This window comes from Boleophthalmus pectinirostris, unplaced genomic scaffold (assembly GCF_026225935.1).
Source record: "Boleophthalmus pectinirostris isolate CB_2022bp ecotype Guang Dong unplaced genomic scaffold, ASM2622593v1 HiC_scaffold_7, whole genome shotgun sequence".
Classification (NCBI taxonomy): domain Eukaryota; kingdom Metazoa; phylum Chordata; class Actinopteri; order Gobiiformes; family Gobiidae; genus Boleophthalmus; species Boleophthalmus pectinirostris.
The window spans coordinates 29,966,525-29,976,283 of NW_026571473.1; the positions used below are offsets into that span (position 1 = coordinate 29,966,525).

Here is a 9,759-nt window from a genome sequence, read left to right on the forward strand (position 1 = left end):
TAATTGTTCAAGAGATATGTTGCTGACAAACCAATAGAAGAGGTAATGATTTTCTGACTAGGGGCCTTCTAATGATAAGGGTGGAACTGGCAGGGCAGTGTAGAAGGAAACGCTATTCAACTTTTCCACTGGTTTCAGGATGGTTTCAGATTTTTGCGTTTTTAAGCCCCCAAAACGCCATCACCGTCTTAAACAAACAAACAAAATATTGGTCCCCAGAAAAAAAAAAGTTTTGGAAACACTGGTGTAGACAACGTGGGTGAAGTGTCTTCCCAGAGGTCTCCAGTCCAAGTACGAATCGTGCCCAACCCCGTTTGGGATCTGACGAGAAGCTTCAGCCTCAAACCTGTTTTGTTACCGAAAAACAGCTTTGAAACGGTCTAATGCATGAAAGTTCAGCCAGTTCACCTAAAACTGCTTCTCACCCATGATTCATTTTCATTTCATAACAGCAGCTGCAACATCCCCCAAAAAAGCCACTCCCTTTCCCCAAAACCCCAGTGAGTTTTGTCCATTTTTGTCCTGTTCAATTCCCTGCGATGCTCCAACACGACTCGGAGGTTAGATCAGTTCCTCGCCCCATTTCGCCACAACCGGAGCCCTCAGACGACAGAGACGAATGGGAGTATACGAGCCCACACTGGTCCTCACTGCTGGACTTCCAAAAACCACCACAGGCTACGTCCAGACAGGGAGCGGATGCAGGCGGCAGAGTGGTTATCATTAAGGGTAGTGTCATTTCCCGGCTCCCAAGGTCAGCCTGGGACAAACAGACATGAGTGCTTGTGACTAATGGGCTCACAGCGGTGGCTGGAGTCTAAATGGTGTCACTTCTAATGTAACACAGTTAATGGGACCAAAGCAAGAGATACTTTGACAACATAATCGCACTCAAAGCAGCCTGTGCAAACGCATTACCATTACTAATGAAAGTTTCTCTGATTGGCTAATCTGCATGTCAATCACGTCCATTAGGAGCAAACATCGAAGTCTTGTGTAGAGATGGGGGGAAAAGTGTAGTGCGGCTATTGATTCTTTGCAATCTGGTGCGGCTATTACTTTGCGGTGACATCGGGCTGAGGGGATTTTACATGTATGTTTATGGTGGAATGTTCAGCAGTTTCCATGGTGACAGTGCATGGTGGCATTTGCAAACACTGTCAAAACGTTAGATAGTCTGAAATCCCAAGACATAAACATACAAAATGGATTTAAACAACATATATATGTTGTTGTTTTTTTTTTTTTCAGTAATTCCACTCATTGCCGGACACTAAACCAGGACTAAACCAAGACTAAACCAGGACTAAAACAGGACTAAAACCAGGACTAAAACAGGTCTAAAACCAGGACTAAAACCAGGTCTAAACCAGGAGTAAAATCATTACTAAAACCAGGACTAAAACCAGGACTAAACCAAGACTAAAACCAGGACTAAAACCAGGTCTAAACCAGGTCTAAAACCAGGACTAAACCAGGACTAAACCAAGACTAAAACCAGGACTAAACCAAGACTAAAACCAAGACTAAGCCAGGACTAAAACCAGGTCTAAACCAGGACTAAACCAGGAATAAAACCAGGACTAAAACCAGGTCTAAACCAGGACTAAAACAGTACTAAAACCATGAGTAAATCAGGAATAAACCAGGACTAAAACCAAGTCTAAAACCAGGTCTAAACCAGGACTAAAACCAGGAGTAAACCAGGACTAAAACCAGGACTAAAACCAGGTCTAAACCAGGACTAAACCAGAACTAAACCAGGACTAAACCAGGACTAAACCAGAACTAAACCAGAACTAAACCAGGTCTAAACCAGGACTAAAACCAGGACTAAACCAACACTAAACCAGGTCTAATATAGGACTAAAATAGGACTAAATCAGGACTAAGAGATACTTTGACAACATAATCGCACTCAAAGCAGCCTGTGCAAACGCATTACCATTACTAATGAAAGTTTCTCTGATTGGCTAATCTGCATGTCAATCACGTCCATTAGGAGCAAACATCGAAGTCTTGTGTAGAGATGGGGGGGAAAGTGTAGTGCGAGCTGGTGCGGCTATTGATACTTTGCAGTGACATTGGTCTGAGGGGATTTTACATGTGTGTTTATGGTGGAATGTCCAGCAGTTACCATGGTGACAGAGTGCAGACATTTGCAAACACTGTCAAAACGTAAGATAGTCTGAAATCCCAAGACATAAATATACAAAATTGACACATTTAAACAACAAATTTTTAGGAGTATGTGATTACTACAAGTGTTCATGGTCAAGTTCAAGCTTGTTTGTGACTGTAATTTTATGTTTGAGAGACTTTAAAAGCAGTTTAAAAGCAGAAATCAGCTCACCTGTTGTAGTTCCAAATAAACCATCTTTTTTTGGTCAGACTCTGTTAAAATTGTTAAAATAAAGATCAGATCTAACAAGAATCAGATAGAGCAGTGCTTACAGTTAGCATCACATCCCCGGGGAAAGTTGATGAGATTAGCTGCAGGGCATCAATAAATGGTATCACTTTACCGCTCAAGGCAATGTTTACTGGTATTGATTTATTGGCTTTCTTAGTATAGTAAATCATGCGTCAATACAGCTGTGTTATGCATTGGAAAGAGTAGGAAGGAGAGGCTGAGGAGGCTGATGGTCTTGCTGCTGTGGGGGACAAGTGACTGGGTGATTAGAAACTGCACTAGAACAATAGAGGGCAGAGAGAATGCATTTAATGCTGGGTTTAAAATACAGAGCGATATCATTCTGGATTTTCCAGGCAAACTCACTACAGCAATTTCTAATTTCTCATCATCCTGAAAACCATGGGCCTAAAACCCGCCTTGCCCCCAATCTGAGAGAGTGACATCATCACACCACCGACATAAGTGGGTTTAGATGTGATTTACTCAGAGGCAAATGTGGACCACTGAACTGGCTGTCTCCATGGAGACAAGCAGCTAATGCCACCAGCTCAAGTTACAGATCAGATCTGTGGAGAGGTGACCCTGGTGACATTAAACTCATTTTTGAGCAATAAAAACACCATAATTGGATAAGTGCACAATAGGTTTTATGCCATACTCACCACGTTTACATTGGTTTTTTTTTGTTTTTGTTTTTTTTAATTCTGAAGTAATTGTTCTGAATTAAATAGTTCAGAATTAAAATATTCTCCCTTGAGTTTATATGGAAATAATAATTCTGAATTGAGGTTTACATGGAAAACATGTTAAATTGCCATTATTCACTTCCGCTCAGCGTCTGGGGGTGGGGAGCGGTTCTGATTGGACAGGGACACGAATATATTTACGGCTAATGGTAGAAAACACATACTTCAGCTGCTACCAGCTTTTTTGTCGTCTTGGTTTGTTGTTACGTCACGGACACAAATGTGATCCAAACTTTTTCGGCAGTCGGAGAATTCTGTCATCACGCTTTACGTCTGTCGGCTGAGGAGGAGAAGGGAAGAGTGTCAGAGAAGGCGGGAAGAAGACAAACTGAGTCAACAGCTGATCTACCTCAGCCCACTCCCGCATCCTGCTCGCAAATCCAAAGAGACGTGGATGAAAGTCCGAAGCCAGGACTGGTGGAGCCGCATCGTCCGGATCGCGTCAGAAGACGACCCAACGAGCATGACCTGAACGATCGGAATTATTTTTAAGCAAAATATATATTTACATGATCGAGAAATAAATTAATTTGGCTTTAAAATAAATAATAATCACCCACTTACTTTGGAATTAAGTTTCATTTCAAATAATTATTTTCATTATTGTTTCATAAGTGTTTACATGGTCTTTTTGAAGCAGAATTCATTTTTATTCAGAATTAAAGCTCTCATGTAAATGTGGCAACTGTGAAACATTCCAGGCAAAGCAGCAACATCTCCATAGAGCCAAGCAGGTGGTGGACTCACTCGACAGAAAAGTGGTACTGTGACTGAGCTGGTTTCAGGCCCTTATTATCTGGCTTCGAACAGAACATAGAAGAAGTGACTGGCTGGTCAGGGTTGAAATAAACATTTTCTGTGCAAATTTGGCATGAGTGAGCAAAGCATATTATTTTTATAAGTCTGCGAACTTACGCCATGTTAAAGTTTCTCAAGAATAATAAATGACAGCACATAAAATACAGAGTTCACTGCACTCTGAAAGTTCTCACTCCTACACGGTATACAGCCTTATGCGCGTATCACCAGAAAATATTTACTCAAGTGTGTTTTTGGACATTGTAGTTGAACCAAATAAAGTCGATATGTTGTGTTATAGGCTTTCCACTATTATCTGGAGGCTACGGCTTACATCTGCGGAGTCTGAACATTTCCCAGAGGTCCCGTGAACCACAGCCAGTCTGCAGATAGTCATCTTGAGTCAGGAGGGGCCCGCCAGCACACCATGTATTATTCATTCATATGTGAGTTACAGTGTGTGCGCCTGTGGTCCGATCCGCAGAGCAAGCCAACACAGATCTAATCTATCTGTGTGATGGGTAAAGTCCTCCAAACTCCAAGAGATAGTTCCGCTCGCACAAATATTGTTGTTGTGGAAAATGTAGGTTAAATGGAGCGTGGTTTTGTAGCGTAAAAGAAAAGTATTGCTGCGATGTATAGATACAGCAGTTTGCAGCAGATCCACAGACTAACTAGAGGTACTGTTCTGTCTGAAGATCTGTTACTAGCAGTGTTGGGAGTAACGCGTTATAAAAGTAATGAATTACTGTAATGCAAAAAGCAATGTGGCATTACAGGAAAAAGGTGTAAAAATGTAAAAAATATTTTACTCTGTACAAATGTGAGTAATGCGCGTCACAATGCTTTTTTTTAACCTGGATTGAAGTGGTGGGTTTTTTTGTTTTTTTTCACACAAATTTGCTAAAATCATGATGATATCAACAGCGCCGGATATCAGAAACGCCGGAGCTGCACCCGCATAGACCGTGATCGTGAGCGAAAGGACCGATCGCACTCGGGGGTTCTCTCAGGGGCGGTTCTAGATTCCAAATTCTAGACCAAGATTAGTCCTGGTTTGGTCCTGGTTTAGACCTGGTTTTATCCTGGTTCAGTCCTGGTTCAGCTCTGGTTTAGTCCTGGTTTTATCCTGGCTCAGTCCTGGTTCAGCTCTGGTTTAGACCTGGTTTAGTCCTGGTTTAGTCCTGGTTTAGTCCTGGTTTTAGTTCTGGTTTATCCTGGTTTTATCCTGGCTCAGTCCTGGTTCAGCTCTGGTTTAGTCCTGGTTCAGCTCTGGTTTAGACCTGGTTTAGTTCTGGTTTAGTTCTGGTTTTAGTCCTGGTTTTAGTCCTGGTTTTAGTCCTGGTTTAGTCCTGGTTTAGTCCTGGTTTTAGTCCTGGTTTATTCCTGGTTTTATCCTGGTTTTATCCTGGCTTTATCCTGGCTCAGTCCTGGTTCAGCTCTGGTTTAGTCCTGGTTTAGTTCTGGTTTAGTCCTGGTTCAGTTCTGGTTTAGTCCTGGTTTTATCCTGGCTCAGTCCTGGTTTAGTTCTGGTTTAGTCCTGGTTCAGTTCTTGTTCAGTCCTGGTTCAGTCCTCCTGGTTCAGTCCATGGTTTAGTCTTGGTTTAGTCCATGTACTGTCACGTGGAAACAGGGAGGACCCAAAACGCAGGACTGCTTCAAAAATATTTAATGACAAATCAAAAAATCCAAAACTCGAAGACTAAATTGTCATGACAAGAGACACAGAGACAATGGACCAACCGAGGGCAGAGGAGAACACAGGGTATAAATGCACACACATAGACCCAGGTGAAACACATTAGGGCGGGGCAAACAATCAAGACGGGAAGTAAAACTCAAAAATACAAGGTGACAGGACAAATGTCAAAATAAAACACAAACTACAACCACTACAAAACATGAACCATGACAGGTACGGCGTAAAAGTTCAGAATCTTCGCAGTTATTTTGGTGAGAGTAACTTAAAGTGCTGCAATAGTCGTGTAATGTTTTACATTTTAAATACAGTAATATTGTAATGTAACAAATGACTTTGAAATGACAGTAACAAGTCATAAATAACACATTACAGTTTTAAAGTTACTTGCCCAACAGTGGTTACTAGTTAGACTTAAAAGGTGAACTATGGAGCTTTTCGGTTGGGGGTCCGTCACTCTCTTGTTTCTATGAATATGTTATTGCTCTGCCTGGAATGTTCCTGCCTTAAACAGCTCTATCTTACATTTATTCAATTACAGGTGGTTTTATAGCTCAAAAATATCAAGAAAAACTTAATTCTTAATTGTGATTGTGAGCGGGGTTGCCTCTCCACAGACCTGACCTGTAACGAGGCGTGATTAGCTCTCCATGAATATAGTCTTATCATTTATGTTGAAAATCAAGCCACATGACTCAAAAATGTGTTGTTTCAATCAGTTTTCTATATATTTTGTAAATTTGTGCATTTTGTCACCATGGCAACTGCTGAACATTGATCCATAGACATGCTGTATGCCCCAACATGCTGTGACGACAAAGTATTAATTGTGCAGGTTAGAATCCATGTTAGTTTGACAAATTAAAGATGTACTATGTAATTTTTCTGGAGGAAGGTTCAGCTCCCAGAAGTGCAAATTCGGGCACCAGTCAATCAGCAAAGAGCGACACATTCTGTGTTGGCAACGATTCCCGAGATCGAGGATTTAAAGCTGGAAAAAAGAGAATGTTTTGTGAATTTTATCAAGGGGAAAGACGTTATTGCCCTTCTTCCTACGGGATTTGGGAAAAGCTTAATATACCAGTTAGCCCCTGTTATGTCCCCTATGTCCAACAAGGGACACAACATGTACAAAACAACCCTTGAGGCAAAGTCAGTTTGGCAAACTTTTTATTTGACAGCCAAACATTCATTAAAGTGCACAAAAAATGAACAAAAGGTTGGTGGGAGGAGGCGTGGGCCAGTTGTGCCAAATCAACAAACAAAAAGATATACCAAAACAGGCCCTAACTGAAAACTAGGCTACAAAAAGGAAAGAAATCAAAAGCCTAGCCTACCTGGTCTAAAAAAGAGAATTTGGAAAACTCAAAACAACAAAGGTGGCAACAACTGATAACTAGTGTGTCTAACAACAAAAATCTACATGGTGTGAAATGTACAGGGATCCCCAAACTTACCTAACCAATCCTCCCAACCAAACAAACCTGGGCTAGCAGCCATATACACAGAGAGAGAGAGAGAGAGAGAGAGAAAGAGGCAGCACACAGCTCCTTTTAAACAGCCCTCTCCACTCTGATTGGCAGCTAGCTGGCCAATCAGCTCCAGTTCTGGTCACACCCACAGCACCTGAACACACAGGGCAGAGGAGAGAGCAGTACACAAACAAAACAAATGCCTGCATGTAACAGCCCCGTTAGTGGCTCATTACATACGTCACGACCAAATAGCAGTGATTGGTTAAATAAAAAAAATACCCGCCTACCGTCGAGCAAACGAATCCTAACGCTGCGAGGTCAGACGGTTTCCATGAAGTGAAATTGGCTCATGAAAGACTACATTTTCCTGCCTTTGCATTTTAAAATAATGTTAATGTAGTAGAGTACTTAAATGTTTAGATTTGTTTGATGGTATTTCGGACACATTTTAACATTATCAGCCCAAAAAAAACATGCAACACAGGTCCCCAGGAAGAATAGCTGGCAGTTAAAGGAGGTCAACTAAAAAAACAAAAAAAACAATGTCAAGCAAACGTCTCTGTCTGTGGCATGAGATTTTTAATTAGACATAATCTGTTTTTTAACACTACCAACATGTTTTCTTTCATAAACAAATAAAAAATTGCCTTTTCAAAACTCTTCTGTACACTTAATTTTGACTTTTTTATATGATTTACTTTTTAGATTTGTAGTTTTTAAACACAATCAGTTAGCAATTTAAGTCACACTTCTAACTCTACCAACAGATTTTCTTTAGATGAAAAAACAAAACAAAAACATAAAGTCACAAACACCTGAAAGCAAATAAAAAAATCTCAAATTTCAAACAAAACATTTAAATTTCAACTTATAGATATTTTTAACCTTAACCTGCCCTCGTCAATTCTTCTTGATCATCTTGTTGACCGAGTTGAAGGCCTGGTTCAGCCCGAGCCCCTTCGCCGCAGAGCAGGCTTGGATCTGCCAGTCCCGATCCTCCAGTTTGGGCAAGTTCAGCTGGTTGGAAATCTCTCTTATCGTCATCGAGTTCGGCATGTCCTTTTTATTGGCCAAAACCATAAGCGGAAGTCCGTCAACTTTATCCTCACTCAAAATACGCCTGAGAGCTTTGGCTGCTTCGGGCAACCTGTCCTTATCCGTACTGTCCACCACGAAAACCAACGCCTGAACATCGTCGAGGTACTGCTTCCAGTTTCTCCTCAAACTCGCCTGACCTCCTACATCCCATAAGGTGAGACTGTTCTTCTTGTCCAAATCCAGCGTTCCGACGTTGAATCCGATGGTAGGGGAGGTTACCATGGGCTGCCCGGTGAGGAGATGGGACAGCAGAGTGGTCTTCCCGGAAGAATCCAGGCCCACGATGAGGACCTGTGGAGTTCGGTGGCTGTGGCTGGCTCCCATGGCGGTTTGTTTTAATGTGTTTGGCAGTGACACAAGTAGGAATGAGGGTGCGTCATGTGACCGAAGCAGGGAGGAGTTGGCCAATGAGAAGGCAGATGTGGAGATACCGGTTAGGCAAGTCGGGGCGCATTCTACTTTCTCTGGGAGAGTAAACATGCAGGAACAGACGCACTTTTGTACAGAGGAATAATGAAGTGTTCGTCAGTTGAGTTTATGATAAAGGAGTGTAAGATTATTATTTTAAAAGGTCATATATTATGCAGAATTGACTCTGGTGAACTTTAAGCCATACTAACATACTTGGAATTGTGTTTTGTTTCATTCACACATGTTTGAGTAACCTTTTATTATTAGTTTGTCTACATCTCCAAAGCTGAAAATGCTTTGTTCCACCTTATGATGTCATATTAATAAAAATAAAAATGCATCAGTTTTATATAGCTCTTTTTTAGACAGTCAAAGACGCTTTACAGAGCATTATTCCTGAAGTCATGAAGCAGTAGTTTTCAATTTAACAGTTCCCTCCATTTCCAGGGCTAAAATACTCCTGATTATAGTGAAAGTGAATGTAGTTTTAAAACACAGTGGAGCACCTCCTGTATTACCAAATGACATCACGAGGTAGAACTTTTTTTCCTGTCTAAGGCAACATTTATATGATTACAGTCTGAACAGCAGATACAAAAGTGGTGTCACGTCTTCAGTTTTTGTTCCGCATTTAGACAAGCATTTTCGGGAGGAAATCTGGATGTATACGATGATGCAAAAGTGTGAGGAATATGCATGCCAGGCGGCTCTAGGTGGTGACACTAGGTGTTGATGTATGTGACATAAACGCGTACGTGACGTGAGCAGATCTGACCAGAGTTTTGTGTCTTGGGCAGTGTAGATGGAAACACTACGGTGGAGCGTATTCAACTTTTCCACTCTGGAGGGTGGTTTAAGATTTTTGCATTTTTAAGCCCCAAAAATGCTGTCACTGTCTAAACGAAAGGCACTTCTGATAAAATATTTTGTCGTTTTTACTCTCAAGCTTTCTTGAGAAACCCCCACCCCGCATCGGCTGACAATTCCCACATGAACACCTAAATAAAAGTGACAGCATAAGCTCATTGTTCTACTCTGACTCAATAAGTTAATCTACTAGTGTTTATTAATACTTTACCAATCAGTAATGTTCAGCTGATGTCGACGCGGTGCTTG

At 41.3% G+C, this 9,759-nt stretch overlaps 1 protein-coding gene across 1 annotated transcript; it reads right to left on the minus strand.

Moving 5' to 3' along the window:
* Positions 1-6,299: 6,299 nt before the first annotated feature.
* On the minus strand, positions 6,300-8,556 carry arl11 (ADP-ribosylation factor-like 11). Its single transcript, XM_020925967.2, has one exon. It carries the CDS (start codon positions 8,554-8,556, stop codon positions 8,035-8,037), a length of 522 nt encoding a protein of 173 aa, XP_020781626.1. The 3' UTR covers positions 6,300-8,034.
* Between the last annotated feature and the right edge of the window lie 1,203 nt (positions 8,557-9,759).

Bases quoted from the DNA above. Each gene is read 5' to 3' on its own strand.
- arl11 (XM_020925967.2), bottom strand. From the start codon at position 8,556: ATGGGAGCCAGCCACAGCCACCGAACTCCACAGGTCCTCATCGTGGGC.